General features: G+C 39.8%; 1 protein-coding gene across 1 annotated transcript in view; it reads right to left on the bottom strand.

Moving 5' to 3' along the window:
• LOC124805122 (electron transfer flavoprotein-ubiquinone oxidoreductase, mitochondrial) overlaps positions 1 to 8,914 on the bottom strand; it is a 112,801-nt gene extending 103,887 nt beyond the window's left edge. Inside the window, exons 1-2 of the mRNA XM_047265575.1 lie at positions 8,518 to 8,914; positions 8,128 to 8,235 (exon numbers count right to left, since the gene is read on the bottom strand). Coding sequence (XP_047121531.1) covers positions 8,128 to 8,235; positions 8,518 to 8,551 — 142 coding nt within the window. The 5' untranslated portion in view covers positions 8,552 to 8,914. The remainder of the gene's footprint in view (positions 1 to 8,127; positions 8,236 to 8,517) is intronic.
• Positions 8,915 to 21,812: the final 12,898 nt, after the last annotated feature.

The following is a 21,812-nucleotide window of genomic DNA, read 5'->3' as shown; positions in this document are numbered from 1 at the left end:
AATTCAAAAAACTTTGAAACTCTAACAACATTTGTTTGAACTTTACTTAAAATAGAGAGCAGACCTGTCAGAAAATCCATCATGACCTGCCAATCAGAAAATAAAAACACAGTCCAACAAATGTGGTGCACAGTAACCAGTACGCCACAAGCACCACCCATTGGAGGGTCCTCTCGCTGGATCAAGAAGCCACACATCATAGGGCCGTGACCTATGTGAAGACGAGTAAGGAGGACCTCGTCCCGTCAACATGGCTGGAATGAAGTATGCCTTGGCTGTGTTGTTGGCTTTATGAGACGGAGCTTATTGCCTGTCACTTGCAGCCACTCATCATCCCATCAATGCATGACTCTGTACCTCAGGACTGAGATAATAGCATACAGGGGTATGGCACATGGAATTAGCTGAGGATCACTACATGCCTCCTTGGCAAGAAGGACACCACGTTCCCCAGCTGTTGTAGGGAGTCAGAGCAGACTGAAATTTTGCAGGCATGGCACATCTCATCTGCTCCAGCACCCTCAAGATGGCAAATAGTTCAGATTTAAATGCAGGAACTCTGGAGGCAACCAAATCTTGAGGACAGGGTTTGGGAAAACAACAGAGTATCCAATAGAGTTCCCCTGTTTAGATCTGTCCATCTATCCACAAAGACAGCTAGATAATTGTGGTGCTCCTTTAAAATGCCGGAAAATATCACATTAAATGCCAGAAAATATCATTAAAAATGGAAGCAGGAGTGCAATTTCTCTTGTACTGCACTAAATTTAAAATTACTCTGGGCCTTTGCAGTAACCATGGTGGCAGTTGATTAAAACCCCCCGATGTGAACCTGTACATCCCCCACACCAAGTGACTCCAGCACACATTTTGCACAAATCCCAAATGGCCTCACCGCCTGTGAACAAATCGTAAAAAGATGTTCCATAGCTAGATGAGCTACACAGTATGGTATGCTGGGGAACTGGGAGTAGCAAGGAGGTGACACGCTTGGTGCACCTTGAGGAGCTGTCGTTGGATGGTAAGTGGCAGTTTGCCTGCCTCAGCACAAACACTGGATAGGGGGCTGGTACTTTAAATGCCTGTGGATGGCCAGATGCCCTCATGGTGTACAGCGTCAATGATTTTCAGGTACAAAGGCCTCGCTGACCCATACACTGTGCACCCACAGTCCAGCTATGATCAAACAAAAGCCCTATAAAACTTGCACTTCAAAATGTTCAATGCCTTCTGGGCACATGCCTTTAGGTTCTTCAAGTGTGGCAGCCATGACAGCTTGGTGGAAGAAATGAGGCCCAAAAACCGCACAGTCTTTAAAAGGGAGAACGGTATTCCACATATGCAAGTCAGGTAAATTAAAAATACGACAAGAACGATTAAACTGAATATACACACACTTTTCTGCAGTATACATAAAATCAATCATTGTAACCCACTCCTCCAGCCTCTCCAAAGTAAGTGGCAACTGAAGAGTTGCTGTTGCAATACTAGAGGAAGAACAAGGAACTGCAAAATCATCCACAAATAAGGAGCACTGTACAGGACTCCGTACAGTAGATGTGATACTGTTTATGGCTACGGCAAAGAGGGTAATGCTTAAAACAGTGCCCTGAGAAACATCATTCTCCAGCTTGGAATTATTCGACAGCACGTCACCAACTTGGTTCCAAAAAAGGGCTTTAGTAGGAAGGACCGAATAAATATGGGGAGATGACCACAAAAGCCCATTAGTGGAGCTGCCCTAGAATGAGTAGTATCATATCCCTTACTGATATCAAAAAATATACCTACACAATGATGTTTATGTAGGTAAGCCTGCTGATTAACCGCCTCTAGCACAGCCAGGTTGTTGACAGTGCATCAAAATCTCCTGAATCCACACTGAGAGCGACTTAGGAGCTGCCTGGTCTCCAACATCCAAACCAGGCAACAGTTAACCATTCGCACCTAGGTCTCTCCTATACAGCTTGTTAAGGTGATGCTCCGGTAACTACTGTGACAAAGTCAGTCCTTTCTTAGCTTGAAAAGAGGTATCAGAATTACCTCTTTCTGTGAGTTGGGAAAATTGCTGGTCTGCCATGTAAGATTAAAACATGTGAGGAGGATTTCCTATGATGCTGCTGACAAATATCAAAGCAGGCTGTACTAGATTTGGTCATGACCGGGTGCAGTATCACAAGCTGCAGACAGTGCCAAATCCAGCTCCCACATGGAGAATAGGCAGTTAACAGCTCCATCCAGTAAGTGAACATAGAGGGGGATGTGGTCACTGGAATGAAGGCCGTCAGTGACTTCCCACTGAACACAGTCCACTAGGGCTGGAGAGCAGAAAGAGAGATCAATGGCTGAGAATTATCTTGTAGCAGCACAGAAATGAGTTGGAGTACCAGTGTTGAGGACACACAGCTCATCAGACATCATGAGGCTCTCCAATACCTGACCTTGAAAGCAAGAGAGGTTGAATCCACAACGTATGATGGGCATTGAAGTCTCCCAGTAGGAGAAATGCTCATGGGGGTTGTTCTATAAAACCTGTTACAGTCTCTGAGTCAATCGCATCATGTGGAGGTAATTATAGTGAGAAAATAGTGATCCTCAGACATAAATGAACCTCAGTCGCAACCACGTGCAGGTCAGTAGGGAGGGAGAGAGCAGAGGAGTGGTGTGCATTATTGACAAACAGAGTGACCCCTCCCTTGGACCTTTCACTAGTCAGGTCATCCTTGTGGCACCGGAAGGGGGAGGGGGGGGGGGGTCTCTTAAGGGCCTTGCTGGTACCCTGAGATAAACTCTGACATCCATACTAGTGATGGGATGATCTTCTTCAGATCCATCAGACAGCAAAGAGGTCGCATGGTTAGATGCTTTGGAGCAGACTGCTTTGGCCATTTGACCTTTGTCTCCAGCTTGGATTTTGGGGACATTGGCAAGGCTGCTGGATCTCTTCCAATGTCTGCTGTGAATGTTTGCTATTCACACTTACATTATGTTTGGCAACATTCAATGCTTCAGCGACAGTGACCAGCAGCGCAAGCTGGCAGCTGCATTACAGGTGCAGGTAGATGTGCCCTGCTCAACAGTCGTAGTCTGGATGCTAACACTGACCTTCTGGACAGGCTGCTTCAACGCCAAGACAAAATACTTGATGCAACTTGGTGGCTGAGTGGCCTTAAATTCATCTTTCCATCAGAGTAAGAGGAATGTTGGTTAACTGTTATTTCTTGAATCTTTTCTTTCCCAACGAAGACAGGACAATCCCTGCTCCAAACTGAATGGGCTTGGGAGCAATTACTGCACCTGGGTGACACAGTGCACTGGAAACTGTTTGTGTGCCGCACTGCTACAGCATCCACATGCAGTCCAACCATTACAACCCACAGTGGTGTGACCAAAGCACTGGCGCTTTAAGCAGCATATTGTACTTGGGACATATTGATCTTATCTCAAGGTGGAGAAATCCTGCTGCAATATAGTCCAGCAATTTGGGCATACTGAATGCCAGAACAAATGATGCTGACTTTTGGAGCTCCCCATAAACCCTTTTCATAACATTTTGGACTTCAGTCACCCATGCAGTTTCCCATTCCTGTTTCAGTTCTTTTGTATCCACATCCATAATGTCCCAACCTGTTACAACACCATTAACACTATCAACCCAGTGTACAGCTCGTTGGTGATGCAATATTCTCCAAGTATCTTGGCATTCAACAGCTTCTGTTCTTGGGGAGCCTCCATAGTCTCCAGCAGAAGAGCACCATTCCGGAGCCTCTTGATAGATTTGAGTAGCCCTGCAAGTTCCTCAAGAGCTTTATGGATATAAAATGGTGACCCTTTTTTTTTTTTTTTTTTTAACTGTCCACATGTTTCATCACAAAAAAACGTTTTATACCACAGGATGTGGTCTGTTACTTTTCTTACTGTTGTTGATAGTTGGAGATGACCCAGGTGGTCTAACCACATGATGCCACTTAGTGTTTTGGGTGGTAATACTGCCCAATGGCCCACCCAAGCTGCTGACTGTAGAAACACGAGCTTTAGGCTTCATGGTGTTCCCACAAGCAGCTAGGGAAGGAAGTCCACCCAGGCAGGGTCCCACTTGCCTGTGTAAGCCTTATACAACTGAGGTGCAGCGGGTTCCCCAGAGGATGTCCGCTAACGACTGTTCCATGTCAACAGCCATGCACCTCATTGGCACGCAGCACATCTAGAGACTGAGGTTTTTTTAATAGACGCTTGTATCATATTCATGATCTGGGCAGTCAAGCCAAGATCCCTGTCCATTGTGACATACAACACCCCACCACAGCGCTTACCAGTCCCCAGCTAGTGAACCCCAGGATTATTTTATTTTTTTTTCTCTCTCTGCAGATTCCACTTGGTGTGACGAATGGCAGCTAGCCCTAAATATGGAAAAATGTATGTTAATGCAGATGAGGTGGAAGAACGAACCTATAACGTTCAGATACAGTATTACTACTGTTCTGCTTGACACAGTCAAGTCTTTTAAATACCTGGGCGTAACGTTGCAAAGCGATATGGAGTGGAAGGAGCACGTGAAAACTGTGGTAGGGAAAGCAAACGGTTCACTTCGGTTTATTGGGAGAATTTTAGGAAAGAGTGGTTCACTTGTAAAGGAGATTGCATATAGAACACTGGCGTGACCTAGTTTTGAGTACTGCTTGAGTGTTTGGAGTCTGTATCAGGTCGGATGGAAGGAAGACATCAAAGCAATTCAGAGGCAGGCGGCTAGATTTGTTACCGGTAGGTTCAGACAACACATAAGTATTACGGAGAATGTTTCGGGAACTCAAATGGGAATCCCTAGAGGGAAGACACTTTCTTTTTGAGAAACACTATTGAGAAAATTTAGAGAACCAGTATTTGAAGCTGATTGCTGAACGATGTAAGGACCACGAAGATAAGAGAAATTAGGGCTCATATGGAGGTGTAAAGACAGTTGTTTTTCCCTTGCTCTATTTTGAGTGGAACAGATGGGGAAATGACTAGTAGTGGTACAGGTTACCCTCTGCCATGCACCACACCAGTTTGATTTGTGTTGATAACCCTGTACTGACCTCTACACAGGTCCTGTTCTACATAATCCTGCACTTCACTAATTCCCACTATATGTAAGCTCAAACTATCAGTTTGTCTCTTAAATTCTCTTATCTGTCTATCCTACGAAGGTATCTAACGTTGCACACTACGACATGTAGAATCACACATTTGTTTCATCCAATGACAACTATGTTTCATTTCCATATAAACCTATACAAAAAAAAGTATGTCTTGGATTTCTATGTGCTCCACCTATAATTTGTTTACCTGTTTGAATGGACAAAAATAACTTATAATGCAAACAAAACATGTAACAGACACTCCCAACTGTGATTTTGTTGCACCTTTTTCTGGGTCAGCACCTTTTTTCCATGTCAACATTATTTGTGTTATTTTTTTCTTTTTACACACCTTAAACTCCTTCAAGACAGATTTTGTTAATCCTATTTTGAGATCCACTGCTGGATGTTTGGTTTTTGGCCTGAAAGAGTTTCTCACTGAGTATGTATTCAGAAGTCTGCCCAGCACTTTGATTTTTGAAAAATATTAAGAGAGGCAAGTACATTCCATCAAGCCTGAAGTGGGCAGGCATATGGAACAGCTGTTTTGAGCATTTGCGTTATCTGAAGGAAAATAAATTTTTTTAATAATCACCTAATGAGATTCAGATATCGGTACTATTTCACTGGCAGACTTTCATGCTTTGTTTACATTCCCTTTTGGTAGAATACAATGAAGGTCCACTCATAACCCCGCAACATCCCCCACCCCCACCTCAAGCTTCTTTCCAGTTCATAGTAGTAGTAGAAAGTGTATTCATTCGTAGATCTCCACCAGTGGCAAAAAGGAAAATTCTAGTGAAACATACATGCAGATATAACACCCACATTGTAATCAAAGACATGTACAAGGAAACCCTAGCACGGTCAAAGTTTTATGTGAATAAAATGATACATTTATTGCGACTAAAAAATGCATTTCAGTAATTGCGTACAAAGTACAATTATTTATAACTTATAGAGCAGCTACTGATACCATGTACACAAAAATGGTGAATTATTTGTGAAGTATCAGTTCAAGTTGCTGAATCCCTTCAAGTGAGTCATAGTTAAAATGTTGATGTAACTGCATTCATAAAGATGTTTTTAGAATTATGTGAACTGCTTTGTCTAGAGCATGTCACAAAATATGCCCAACTTGCTGCCACTTTCATGCTGTGAAAATTCTTCTCAGCTCCATCCAGAAAGTAGAGTTGGTATTTTGATACATTTCTGCAGAAATGTTGACACTTCTCATCCAGTTTTACAAGCCTTTCTGTCATAAGGAGCTCCAGTCATTCCTGTGTAAGTTTATTTTCCAACAGTATCCAGACCATGAAAGTATACCATTTTATTTTCCTGTATTCAGTTTGCTAAATTATGTATTTTACCTGAAAAATTTGGACACCCTGTTTCAGAGGAAAACTGTGCAGTACATCTGAAGCAACCAGTATAGCCTACTAGCTTTCTTCTCTTAACTTAGGGAACCAGTGACATCAGAAAGCAGAGGGTTTCATTAACATTCTGAGCCTCTGGCATGGAAATAACCTCAGAATGAGGGAGCATAACATGTGAACTGCCACAAGGGCCTTGTTTCCAAACTGCATTACTTTCTAATGATATTAAAACGGCAGTTCAAAAACTCTGATAGTTATTGGTGCCACAGGCATTCCAATCAAAGATCCAAATTCACCTTAGCATACACATCTGAAAGTGTTCACAGTTAACTAATCTCACAGATGCGTATTACACAGTTTCAGTCCAGTAATAACAACCTGTTAGCAACAGCGTACTTACTAATTCATTGTATCACAGTTATTTATTCTTGAATTTGTTAATTTCTTATGCATAATGCATGCTCATAGTTGTTGAATATAACTGAACGTGGTTTCATAGTGAAGGTTACACTGTATCTTCAGTTTACAGGGAGAACTAGAATGCTTATGTAGGTCCTACACTTTTATTTTGGTGCAATCCCACCTTCCAAGAAAACTAACTGTACTATCAAAATACTGCAGGAATGATACTGAAACTGTATAATGTCTTCTTTACACTGTCAAGTACAAGCAGCACATATCAAATGGAGTTCTAACATTTTCATTCACAGTGCCTGGCAACAAATAAATAATTCAACTGTAGGCCTATTACTATTCATCACACATCATTGTACTGTAGCATTAGCATTCAATAATCTTTGTGCTAGGATCAGGAATGAAATATCATTTACTTTCCCCAGTTGATTTCAGAATAACATAACCGTCATATGTAACGTTTCAAGTAATGTTCTTAGAAATGTAACACAGCTTAGGGCCTATTAAATGCTGATTAGCTCTATACATAAGGATTCAGATATGTAAGGTGGACCCATATTTGGTTCCTTAAAAACGGTCAAGTATGAATGTAATAGTATTCATTGGATATTTCCTTCACAAATATGGGAAAAAAAAAAAAATCACACACACACACACACACACACACACACACACACACACACACACAAAATGATTCACTCAAAAATCGAACTCTGAAGTCTATAATTCACATTGAAATTTCTAGATCCCATCTTCCTCCTCAAAGCTGCAGATGTATAATTTGACACCACTGTTCACAACATCTATTTCACACTGTTTACTTGATTAAAGACTGTTATCCAAATCACTTGCGGACTGATAACCAAGACATGCTTTTGCGCACTCCTAAATCAGTACTTCATAGCCAGTACGGTAGTTCTCAGTACACAATGCTGAACCATCACTAAGAAAAGCAAAATGCCTGGATAATCATCTTATGTCCTTTGTATCAGTTTCCTCTCTATGTACTTTGCTATGTCTTCTCCCTCAGCCTATACCTTGCATTCACAAAAGTTAAAGGTAACAGGTATGCCACTGACAAAAAAAATTGTTATTTCTAACAAAATTTTGACATGAAAATGTTTGTAATGCAATGGGCACATATTGGGGAAACACCATTTGTGTTGATGAATTTCTCATGCAGAGAGCTAACTAAACTGAATACTTTTATGAATACCTACCTTTCCAGCGTGGGTCACTATCTCTTGGTACGATGGTATAGTGCGTTGTTATTTTCGGCAGAGCTTGTTCTGAATAATACCTCTTCGCTAGCCACGATAGCCTCTGGCCTGTAAAGGAACCAGAACTAATAAAAAAGGCAGCGTGAGCCTGCGAAAATTATAGGGATGACGATTTATTTTCACATAACACAACGTGACGGGCAATGGATTAGAAACCGACTAAAAAAAACCGGATCCCTGACTGAAGAAGCCCTTTTTTCAAGTTTTTATTGCTTGACAAAGTCTTACATATTTCATGGAGATCACAAACTTCGTCACAATCACTTCGTCAGTTTTATTTCCCGCAATTAATTTGAAAAACGTATTATAAAATTCGCGTATCAGACTTACATGTTTTAGAAGTTGTTCCGAAACCCGAAGCCATAAGTACGGTTACTCAAAATACGCGAGCCATAGGTTAGGGTCAGAGTCTATTAGGATTACAAACACTTGCCCCCAATATTATGAGTTACCTAAGTGGGGGATAAGTTGAAGACGTCATTGCTTTTCCTCTCCACTTCCTATGCTGTATCCCAGAGTTTTAAGTTCCAGTTGTAATTGTTATTTTTGATTGTATAGTGTATTTCTGTTCACGCCAATTTGTTTTTACTGAGCGCGTTGAAGAAACAGCTGTTCAGTAACTCATGTGAAAATTTTTTATTGTGTGGTTTTCTCCACGGTTTCATCCAGTATCTGTTAGCAGATGTTACTTTTTCATCGTTTTAATTTTGGAGAATGTGGCTGAGAAAAAGTAGCGAAATTTCGCCTAACGTGTAACACGTTTACAAATTATATCGCTGGCTTTACAAAGTGCGATTATCAGCATACCGAGAACTACTTGTATCTTCGAAATGTACAATCTCGCTAGGGAAATTTAGCACTAGTTGTAGATGACTTCGATAACTATATCGTTGATTGCGCTGTATTATATCTGAGTAATCTTTGAGGAAACTCAAAAGCGAAGCTCGCTTTGCAGTTGTCAGAATAGTATCATACAAAATATGGATGCACTCTACCATCAGGACTAAAAGAAACGACCTGTAGTGGAACAGGTAGTTCCTGAATTTGTGATGTACGGTGTCACGGGCTGTTACTTGTGAATGTCGCGTACGGGTGCTTATATTTAATAATCCAGTGAATAATCATTTAAGGCCTGAAACCTGTAAAAACACTGAAAGAGTCGCTAGGAAAAATTTCACAGGCGAAGGTATTTGTTGTAAACATTCCCTACAGACACGACTTAACAGAAGACTCATGTGTAAACAGAGAAATCATCGCAACAAATCGGAAATTCAGGAAGATTTGTAGCGGTTTTGTGCACACAACTTTCATTGAAGCAACGACTTCAGTAAGAGAGCATTTTACTAGACATGGACTGCACAGAAACAACATAGGCAAGAAAGTGCTGGCCAAAGAAATTCTCCAGGTGATAGGCAGCAGGAGTGGATGCCTATGAAAAAATAGCATTACCTGCAACAGGTTTTCTGCCAATGACAACAGAAAAGTGCACCAACAGCATATGAGGAAGAAACATCTCTATGATGAAAAAATTACATCTGTGCAAACATGTAAAGCGTCACAGTCACTAGTGGCATTATCAGTATCAGCAGTGGAAAAGGAAGTAACAGTAGCAGTAACAGCAGAAGTTTCATCAGCAACAGTAACTACAGTGCCTCTAAAAGGAGAATAGAGAATCGCAGCAGGAGAAGCATCATCAAGTGTTATGGGTAGACGGAAAACAGCACCTCCTCTCTGTCTGAATGATTTTTTAGTGGAAGGCAGCAAGATGAAGAAGCCCATGAGTTAAGTAGTGTAACAAATTTCATAACATCTCAACAAAACGTTCAATCTAAAATGAACAACAATTATGATCTTAAAATTTGCTATCTGAATGTTCAAGGACTAATAGATAAAGAATTTATTGAAAACATTTTTGGACTAGATAACAAATTTGATATTTTCTGTCTGAGTGAACATTGGGTTACTGAGAGTGTACTTCCAGTTGTCAAACTTGATAACTATAATGTAGCAAATAGTTACTGTACAAAATTGCATATAAGAGGTGGTGTGGCAATATATATTAATCAGTCATTCAGCTGCTCCATTGTTAAGTTGGACTTAAGATTGTTTCTGTGAGGAACAGAACTTTGAAGTCACTGGTATAGTTATGAACAGTTTTAAGTTAGTAATAGTATCCCTTTACAGGTCACCTAAGGGTATCAGCTATGTATTTCTAGAAAAATTGGACATGCTGTTAGATGTACTAAGAGGGACCAGATGGTTGCATTATTACATAGTAATTGGTGGAGATCTGAATGCAGATTTTGATATAACAACACATAAATGTACTGTGACTGAGTTGAAAAAAAAAGACAGTGCAATTTGCACACAATCAATAACAGGCCCACAAGAGATAAAGCATGTCTTGACAACATTTTTGTCAACTTTAAAACTACAGAAGAATCATGTGATGTTACAGTGTTTCCGTTTTCAGATCATGACTCTGTATCTTTAAACTATACAAGTAGGTTCTGTATTGATAATAGTAATATTCCCAAGCCTGTCCCAAAAGTTATAATCACCAGACCTGTCACAGATGACAAAACTGTTCAGCTCTGTAAGTCCCTTTGTGGGGCGGCGGGTGGAATTATTGGTATTATAAAATGTAGAATGTTTATGTAGAAAAGATGCATTTCCCCGCCGATTAACCATATGTGGGGCGGCGGGTGGAATTAATTGTTATATAAATGTTCCTATTATCTATGCTGTCTTTTGCCGTTCTCAACACTGGCTCTCTAACTACAATATTGGCAACCAGAAAGTGATTAGCAAAACTTGAAGCCTGTTATTAGAATTCCTAGTGCCCACTTCATCTGAGAAATACACTTATAGCTACAGCTTATAGCTCTGAGGAATTAGGAGATTGTCTGGGATTCATAATCAAAAACGATTCTCTAAAAATGCTCACTATATTCTGAAAGTCACAAACCAAACAGAATCCACACAATCCAACTAACAGAGCAGTTCAGAGTCTGATGCGCTGATACAACTATAACTGTTCAAATTAAATGTTTAAATGAATGCTCGCCATAATTTGATGATGATGTTCATCAAACGCCACGCTAAATAATGGTAGAATGTTTGTCCCGCGGCGGCACGTGGAAATACGACATACGCAAACTGCAGATAGATCATTAAAGTCATCCCAGAATTAACACTTCACTCGAAAATGAATTCATGGTTACGCGTATCCCGAGTAACTTATTACGGCATCCGAGGCTGTTCATAGCAATGTTACCGATGCGACGTGACTCCCGGCACAGATGGTGTGCTAATCAGTGTCTGGAGAGAACTGGGGCCTTTCTTTCTCGCGCAGCGTTCTTATATATAAAGCCGCGGTGCGGACGGCTAAGGGAACGCCTGATTAAATCGGCTCTCCCGACTAGCCGCTTGGCTAGTAATGCACCACTTTAAGTTATCGAGTAAATCATTGCTTCCTTTGCTGATGGCCGATGAAGCTCTCAATTTAAATGTGCAATCAGCACACAGGTAAGTAATCATAATAAAAGCCTGACGTGGCTAAGTCAATTAATTTGGGCGAGAAAAATAATTTAATTACACTACACGCAGTAGACGAGCTCTGAACTTGCCCTTTGGAGATACGCTATCGCTATAGTTTTATAGTTATTCAGTTGAAACTTCTCACATCTTTATGATTATAGCGGATCTCCCTTCTACTTAAATTTAAACATCTTAGCCTTATTAATTCGCCTACTTAATCTATCTTGCTTCCTTAATTTTTAAGACAAAGACCAGAAAATCATGAATTTCAACTAAAATTTTAATTTGTGAGATCCCAAATAATGTTTCTACTAAATTATATGAAAAAGGAATCTAAATATAATTTTTTAAGTTTCTATCTCTTTTCTGTTGCGCCAATGATTTTTACAGAAAAACGTCCAAATTTCGAAAATGGTTAAAGTTATTGAACTGATATTCAACACATATTGATTTAGTATTACTCCTGACATGCTAGAAACGTTTCAGGTTATTTACTTGATTTTTTAAAGTATTGTGCAACATTTATGACGTCAGAGCTAGTTACAGCGGACTAGGCTGGCACACAATGGAAAGACTGATGAGAATTTTATAAGACGTGAGTAGGCTGCTTCCCTACATCACCCTCTACTTACATTTTTTTTGAATGTTAATGAACGAAAAAAAAATTTAATTACAAAAATGGAAGCTTAACTCCCTATGAAAAATTAAAATTGAAATGTAAACATATAGAAATATTAAAAGAAAACTGATTAACTACTTCAATTATTTAAATTGCTGGCATGTTCACTGCCTCTTAAGCAACATTATCACTCAGAATTTAAGCAAAATCAATGAAACACTTTGGCATACATATTGCCTTAGACAGACAAACACATAAAATATGTAAAATGATGAAAATCTTAAATCCATTAAATACATTTTTACATACACAAATTCAAAGAAAATAACAAATTTATTCATGATACATAAACAGATAATTATATCTTAGCAGTCTTTTCTAAACCTGAAAGAAAATTTCACAAATCATGACAATTTCATTTTTACACACGTGGTTGTAGCAGCTTTGGCTGGCGTTCTACACTTCCATTCACAAGGGTAGAGGAGGGGAAGTTGCTATGGTGTGCGTCCTTCACGTCCACTCTAACTTACATGGGGAAAGGGGAGCGGTCACTGTGAGTTGTGTCCAAGTCATTCCAAGCTTTCACGCAGCTACCAGGCTGCCATTATCTCGTTTGTCCTGTAGAACAAACAAAAAGAGTGTCTCAGACTCTGTTCACTTAATATCTAAGGGTGGGTCACAATGAAATGGGGATATATACATTTTATCTTTCAGTATGTTACTGGAACAAAGTTAACAGAACTTTTTCAACTTTGCTCTCGCGGTTACTAACTGTCATAAAATCGGTAAACAAATGGCTCAAAACGCCGTTAGTCATGTACTAGAGAAAATTTATGCTCAAGGCATACAATCATAAATCCTATTTAATTTCAATTTATTATTTCTGTGCCGGAACACTGAACCAATGCTCAGTACATTCCTGACAAATCTGTATTTTATTTACATAACTGACTCATCTTCAATTACCTTATTCTTAGAGATAGTATGAGTATATTTGATTAGTAGTTGTCTTCTCAGCTTCTTTGTACATGTGAGTAACTTGTGGTAATAGTACAGTTCTGAATGTTCAAAACACACTACGTTTAGTTGACTACTAAATCCACTTATTGGTCCTCTGCTGCTGTGTCAGTTCCACATCTGCAATTATGTACTTACTTCATCGAAGTGTATTTATGCTGAGCTATAAATAACGTTTCACGTCTGCCATTATGTTAATCAATTATGTTGCTAGTGTATGTACTTATTTAACACTCACTCTGTTAACATTTAAAGCATAGGATAGCACATTTATTTCATATCTATAGTGTATTGCAGCTGATCAGTTTGCTCACTTGGCAATCCATTTCCACTCGATCGGACGCTGGAACCACAGGTAGTGTCTCTCGATCTACCACTAAAGTGCATTAAGTAAGTATGGACGAGCGTAATGGTAAATTCCTTAAACCTATAGGACACCATGAGCTGCTCTGTCTCATCTAACGTAAGGGTACCTATGGTCGCATTCACGCCTGCAACACATAACCTCAATACGTGTAGGTGTGACCTGTCACACACTACACCAAAATAATGGCCAGCTCCAACCTTATAAATACTTCAGGGACGTGTCCTTCACGTCTCAACCACAAACACTGTTCAATTCTATTACACTGCCATTCCTTGCTACACAAGGTGAGTTTATTCTTACAACTTATCTGCATATTTTTCATAACATTAAGCAATCTTTTTTACTATTAATTAGTTAGCTCTACAGCATACAATAGGTTTCACTGCCACTGCAGATCCTGCTTGTACACGAATTTGTATATCTTTTTTAAATTACTGTTGGTGGACCATTTCCAATAAAACAACACTTTGTACTTACAATATTACCAGGGTTCTATACATATTTGTTACTCAAATACATGTGTATCTTAATTACTTCACACTTCTCTGTTGTTTATGTCACTGTTGGGTTTGTCACATTAGGTTTTTTTTCACTAATCGGTGGATAGAATGGTTACATAACTCATGCCTTGATAGCCATGACGGAAAATTTTAGTATTGCAGAGAAGGAGTCGAAACTTTGGTGGATAAAAAAGATGAAGAATGAGTGAGACCTGAAAAGGAAAGAAGATCTCACCCAGCTGGGACTGCACAGCTGCCACACTGTGTAGAGGTTACAGAACAACCTCCTCCCTACAGAATTCATTGGTTTCAGAAAATTTTCGTATTGGAAAGAAGGGGTCAAAATTTTTGTAGATAGGAAAGATGAAGAATGAGTGAGACCTGAAATGGAAAGAAGATCTCACACAGCTGGGACTGCACAGCTGCCACACTGTGTAGAGGTTACAGAACAACCTCCTCCCTACAGAATTCATTAGTTTATTATTGGCTTGATAACCATAACGGAAAATTTAATGTGTTGGAAAGAAGAGGTCGAAATTTTAGGTGGATAGAAAAGATGAAGAGTGAGTGAGACCTGAAAAGGAAAGAAGATCTCACACAGCTGGGACTGCACAGCTGCCACACTGTGTAGAGGTTACAGAACAACCTCCTCCCTACAGAATTCATTCACTACCTATGAACTTCTTTAGGTCGATCACGTTCCTGAGACCTAATAGCTTTTTACTCTTAGGGTACTCCAGCCTATATGCATTGGCATATGGTTTTCCTATGATCCTGAAAGGTCCTTGGTATACAAACATGAATTTCTTTGTTTCTGTATTTATTTTCTTTGATTTTTCCTTGGTTTTGACAAGGACTAACTGACCTATTTCAAAACTGGTGGTTACAGCTTTTGCGTCATGACGCTTCTTCCTTTCCAATGCTCTTTTTCTTATATTTGCCCTAGCCTTTAACTTCTTCTCGTCTGTGGATATTTGCGTTAGAATAGGGAATTCTACCATATCTGCAATCACATTGTGCAGTTCTTGGCCAAACATCAATTCGCAAGGCGCAAAACCAGTTGCATCATGCCTTAAGTTGTTAATTACATTCTCAAAATACTTCGTGTGCTCTGCACAACTTGAGTGTTTCCAAGCACAATAAGTCCTGCAAAGCCTATTCAATTCTCTCATAATACGTTCACCCATATTTCCTTGGGGGAAATACGCAGATATTTTCAGATGTTTCACTCCGGCCTTATCTAGACATTCTTTAAATCTATCAGAAGTAAATTGAGGCCCATTGTCTGACAGCAAATTCTTCGGAACGCCAACATTCACGAAGATACCTTTTTCCAACTTTTCTACCAATGTTTTTGCATTTGCTCTATTAATTGGGTATTGCTTAACATACTTACTAAATCCATCCACAACAACAAAAACATGGGTGCAACCACCTCTCGAAGCAGGAAGAGGGCCAAACAAATCACAAGCCAGTAATTCTAGGGCTTTAGTTGGCTCTACTGAATGCATATCCCCTTGTATTCTGGTGTTAGCAGCACGGACTTTCTGGCACACTACACAAGATGCTAGACGCTTGGCAACACGGCGGTACATGTTGTCAAACACAACCTTCTCTTTTAATTTTGCAATGCACTTCTTTGCACCGTAGTGCCCATACCTCAGGTGTACATAGTCGATTAGTAAGTCTACATGTTGTGAGGGAAAGCACAGCTTCCACTTAGAAACACCTACCTTTTTCCTCCTAAACAGAATACCTGTATGCAGACAATAGTATTGCGAAACCTTAGGATAGTTCGCATTTCCTAAATAGCTCTTCACTAATTTCAGCTCGTCATCTGCATTCTGCTCACATCTCAAGTTCTTGATCACCCTCTTTAATGCACTTTCTTCCTTTACTTCGTGCAACGCAAACATTCGTACTTCACTTAGGTCTGTTGCTGTAATTCCCGCGTCATCACAGAGCTCCGCACTTCTAGATAATCCATCAGCTACCAAATTGTCTTTCCCTTGAATATATCTAACCTCAAGGTCAAACTGCTGGAGATACAATGACCATCTTACCAAATGAGCATTCCTCAACTTACAGGTTTTTAAAAAGGTCAACGCCTTATGGTCACTGTAAACAATTATCTTGTGACCTAATAGATACTGCTCAAATTTCTGTACCCCAAATACAATTTCCAGTGCTTCCAGTTCTGAGATGCCATAATTTCTCTCTGCTGCCTGTAAAGATAGACTTGGGAAAGCTATAGTCTTGTGCACTTCTTGTTCGTTCTCTATTTCTACTTGGAATACCTCCACAGCTATACCATAGCCACTAGCATCAACAGACATACAGAATGGTTTTTCAAAATCAGGATGATGTAAAATAGGACTATTAATTAAAGATTGTTTAAGCACCTCGAACACCTGTTGACATTCTGCTGTCCAAACCCAAGGGGTATTCTTTTTCAGCAGGAGGTGAAGACAGGGCGCATTAAAAGCCTGATCACTAACAAAACGCCTATAGAAGCCGAAAAGACCGAACATCGATCTCAACTGCTTCTTGTTTCTGGGAGCCTCAAATTTTTCAATGACTGCTAGCTTGCCTGGGTCAGGCAGAATACCTTTTCCACTTACCATATATTCCAAGAAAACTATTTCCTCTTTAACGCAGTCTGTCTTTTCGATCTTTAGTTTCATACCACCTCTCTCAATAGCCTCTAACACTTCCTCTAATAAAGCTGTGTGTTCTTCCCAGGTAGGAGTTGCTATTAACAGATCATCTACATAGACTGTTATTTTAATAATTAAGGCTGGTCCTAAAACATGGCACATCACACGTACGAAGGCACAAACAGAGATATTAAGTCCGAAAGGTACCACACGGTATTGGTAACGAACTCCTTCGTACAAGAAAGCTGTGTACTTCCTTGAACTTTCCGCCAGTGGCAAATTCCAATATCCGCACGTGATGTCCATAGAAGTTAAGAATTTTACTCCCTGGAACTTTTGCAATAACTCGTCCCATGTTCTGCGGTCTATCACTTTCCCTAACCACTCTTTCATTCAACCAATGAGCGTCCAAGACCAATCTGACACTCCTGTCTCTTTTTGGTACAACAACAAGAGGATTATTGTACTCACTGACCGCTTTTTCAATCACACCCCACTCTAGCATTGTCTGGATCTCGTTTCAAACCGCTTCCTTCCTAGCTACATGTATTTGGTATGGCTTCCTGAAAAGCACTTGGCCAGGTTTCACCTTTAATTGACATTCATAACCTTTGACCACGCCAGGTCGATTTGAAAATACATTACGATGCCTTTTTAAAACCTGTCTCAGTTCTTCCTTCTGATTAGCTGAAATTTTATCGATTTCCTGCAATTTAGCTTCTATTTTGTCCAAAATAATTGCTTCTTTTTCTGTGTTTAGCTTACTTTTACTAAAATTAACACCTTCGTCCCAATATCTCCTATTTTTCAGAACTCGTATAGGCAGCTCCGAAGTTTCATCATTAGTTACTACATGTTTATCAATAAAAGGTAATGTAATTACTCCGGTTATCGGCAAGACCATTTTTAACTTGCTTCTTTCAAAGTCAACAACACTCTAATATTTTGACAAGAAATATATGCCAATTAAAACTTCAATACTGAGATTGTTTACAATTAACCATGGATGATCAATTAAATTACCATTAATGTCAAAGGGCAGCAAAGCTTCTTGCTTTACCGTTTTTGACACATTGCCAGTAGCACCAATTATTTTTAGTCCTGATACCCTCATTACTGTAAGCTTGTCTTTACCAGGTAATGCATCAAAGAAGGACTGAGATATCGCACTCACCTCACTTCCACTGTCTAAGAGACAACGTACATTGATACCCAACATATTCACTATTATTATAGGGTGACTTATTCTAGGTTGTACAGGTGGTTCCTCAAACTCATCCAATAGTTCCTTTTGGATTTGTCTCCAACTAAAGTGATCGACATCTGTCTTACTTACATTTAGGTCAAAGTGTGTAGGGGTTTCCTGAATTACATTTTCAGCAGCCTTTTCCAGTTGGTCTATTAATTTCAAATCGAAACACCGCACGACTTCATTACATTTAGTTTGCTGAACATGACCTAAATTACTGTAGTCTGAGCGATTCTGCGCCTCCAGACCGGGCGTAACACTAGTTACAGCTAAACCACTTTTACTATTATCGTCGGGTTCCTTCTCAAGTGACAACTGGTCACAACTACTGGGTTCATCGACCCCCAACAGGCTATCCTCTACATTCTCACTTACCTCCTGTCCTAAATCTATTAGTACAGTATCAACATCCTGCACAGGCACTTTAGATAAGAGCACATCATCCTCATCGTAAATATAAGCATGAATTTCTCCTGCTTCTCCACCTGACAATTCAGTATTTTGTAGCTCCTCCCTACCGTTACACTGCTGCGCCTTCTCTTCCCACTTAGAAAGCGTCTCTAACACGATATCTATCAAATACTGTGAGTGATCTAATATTTCTGCTGTATCCTTAGATGCTACCGACCCCTCATCCACATGTTCAGTCTGAGTATTCTGATCTGTCTTACCAATTACTGTAACTACTGGCTTAGGAAAAATAACCGCCTGGTGAGCGCCAGTGTCCTCATAGTCGGAAACTAGTTTTCCTGCCTCAGCCTACTACTGTTTCCTTTATTTCCATTATAGTTAACTGGCACAGCATTGCTTTCCGCACTGTTGTTTACCTGCATAATTTTGTTCGGAACAAAATTACTGTCATGTGGATGCCATTGTTTGTTCTGATAATTATTTCTCCAATTCCTGCCTCTCTTAGGATGGCGAACACCTACTGTTCTGATGTTTACGTTGCCATTCTGCTCGTTCTTAAAATAACTACTAGTGTTATTAGCATTTCTGTTGTTGCGTGCTTGCTCCTCATTGGCAGCAACACGCTCTACACGTTCCAGATATTCAATGAAACGATCCAGATTGTCTCAAGGGGCAGATATAATTCTAGTTTGCCAATACCATGGCAGTTTGGCTTCAAGACCTAGTATTATCATTTCAGGTTTTAGCTTTTCGTCCAAATGCGACAAACGTGAGATCCATGACCTGGCAAACTCTTTAATAGATTCCTTGCCTGCATGAAGTGTTTTCCACTCCAAAATTCTCTCAACACTTTATTTTGCTTATTACTAGACCACTACTCATTAATGAAAGCTGTTTTAAATTCCGCTAATGTTTTACACTTCAACATAACATCAGCTGACCAACGCATGGCGTCACCTGCTAAATGGCTTCTAATAAATGAGATTTTCTCTCGTTCAGATCAAGTTGGTGGAATCACATCTTCAAAATCGTTCCAGAAATCTAGCGGGTGGATATTTTTATCTGGATCGAACCGCAAGAACTGCCGACACTCGATAAAAGCGGCGTTTGCAGCTACAACTTGTTGTATACTACCATTACCAGAAGCTACTGAAGCTACTTTATTCTCAATGTTAGTACTAATATTTTCTACTCTTATTTCAACATTATCTACTCTACAACATGAGTAGTATCAGTTTTGATTGCATCTACTTCTGCTTGACATATGTTTACTTTTATATTAACATCTTTAAACCTATCTGAGCACAGTTCAGATTCCGCCTCGATCTTTTCTGTTAACTTGTGCTCCAGCTTCGCATCTTCCATTTGGAAGTCTTTGCGAACCTCAGCAACTTCGGATTTTACTGTTTTATATATTTCAGAAAATTGTTGAGCAACCTTTTTCTTAATATCCTCATGGTTGTAATCAATTTTATAATTTAAACTGTCCAGATCCTCTTTCAACTTGTTGCAGCCAGTCTTGAAGGAAGTTTCTAATTCAGCTTTATTGGATTATAATTTATTATCCATTGCCTCAAACCATTTATTAAAATTGGTTTGGCTGGCCACAGTCTCATACTTTAATTCAGCATTACTGCTTTTGACCTCAGTTATTTCAGACTTTAATTCAGCATTACTGGTAGCTATTGCTTGTAATATAACATTTAAATCAATAGCTCCAGTATCTATGGGTTGCTCACTAGCTGGCTTTTTATCACACTCAGGTGACAAAAAACTAGCTCCAACACCAGAATCATCAAAACGAAGTGAAACATCTGATTGATCAGTCATATCTAACTTCACCTTCTTAAACTCTACCATCTCTGATGACTGCTTCGTTTCTAACTCATCAGATAAACTATCATCCAATAAATTAACAATTTCTAATTTCTGCTTTACTACAGGGGTCTCTATTATTGAATCATTGCCCCTTTTCACACTACTGCCAGGAGACAATACTTCATATTTCACTTTAACATTACTATTTTCATTCATATTTACAATTGAACCGTTGTCTGGATTTACAGTTCCCTCAACAGACATAGGTTCTGATTTAAGCTTAACCTCGGTTTCTTCTGGCAGTTCCATCGCCGACAGTTTTTTAGTGCAGGTTAGTAAAATTTTTAACAGCTTTTCACTTAACTTAGTTCCTTCTGCACGACGTATGGTGTTACCGGCGCGGCTTACCAGGATTACTGATGCGACATGGCGCGTTGAACTGCAGATGGCACTTCGACGGCTGCTGTGTGTGTGCGTGGCCCGCAACTACAGGCGCAGCTCCGGTTGCTCCGGTGGACGACTGCGGTGAGGCGAAACTGGCTTCTCGCGATGCCGGCAGCGCCGGTAGACTCAGTGTCAGCTCCGTCGATCCAGATGCGTTGTTAATCCAATTGCGTCGTCCACATGCACACATAACACTATCACTGTTCTATTACTCAGTTACGTGTCGCATTTCACTCCCGAATCCGAATATTTAAAAATCACTTTCACTTTTACTCAGTTTCTTTCCTGGCCGATGCACCATATGTGGGGCGGCGGGTGGAATTGTTGTTGTTGTTGTGGTCTTCAGTCCTGAGACTGGTTTGATGCAGCTCTCCATGCTACTCTATCCTGTGCAAGCTTCTTCATCTCCCAGTACCTACTGCAACCTACATCCTTCTGAACCTGCTTAGTGTATTGATCTCTTGGTCTCCCTCTACGATTTTTACCCTCCACGCTGCCCTCCAATGCCAAATTTGTGATCCCTTGATGACTCAAAACATGTCCTACCAACCAATCCCTTCTTCTAGTCAAGTTGTGCCACAAACTTCTCTTCTCCACAATCCTATTCAATACCTCCTCATTAGTTACATGATCTACCCACCTTATCTTCAGCATTCTTCTGTAGCACCACATTTCGAAAGCTTCTATTCTCTTCTTGTCCAAACTGGTTATCGTCCATGTTTCACTTCCATACATGGCTACACTCCATACAAATACTTTCAGAAACGACTTCCTGACACTTAAATCTATACTCGATGTTAACAAATTTCTCTTCTTCAGAAACGATTTCCTTGCCATTGCCAGTCTACATTTTATATCCTCTCTACTTCGACCATAATCAGTTATTTTACTCCCTAAATAGCAAAACTCCTTTACTACTTTAAGTGTCTCATTTCCTAATCTAATCCCCTCAGCATCACCCGATTTAATTTGGCTACATTACATTATCCTCGTTTTGCTTTTG

This window comes from Schistocerca piceifrons, chromosome 7, assembly GCF_021461385.2.
Source record: "Schistocerca piceifrons isolate TAMUIC-IGC-003096 chromosome 7, iqSchPice1.1, whole genome shotgun sequence".
NCBI classification, from domain to species: Eukaryota; Metazoa; Arthropoda; class Insecta; order Orthoptera; family Acrididae; genus Schistocerca; species Schistocerca piceifrons.
Note: the sequence above shows the minus strand (reverse complement) of the source record. Positions and strands in the feature narration are given on the sequence as shown.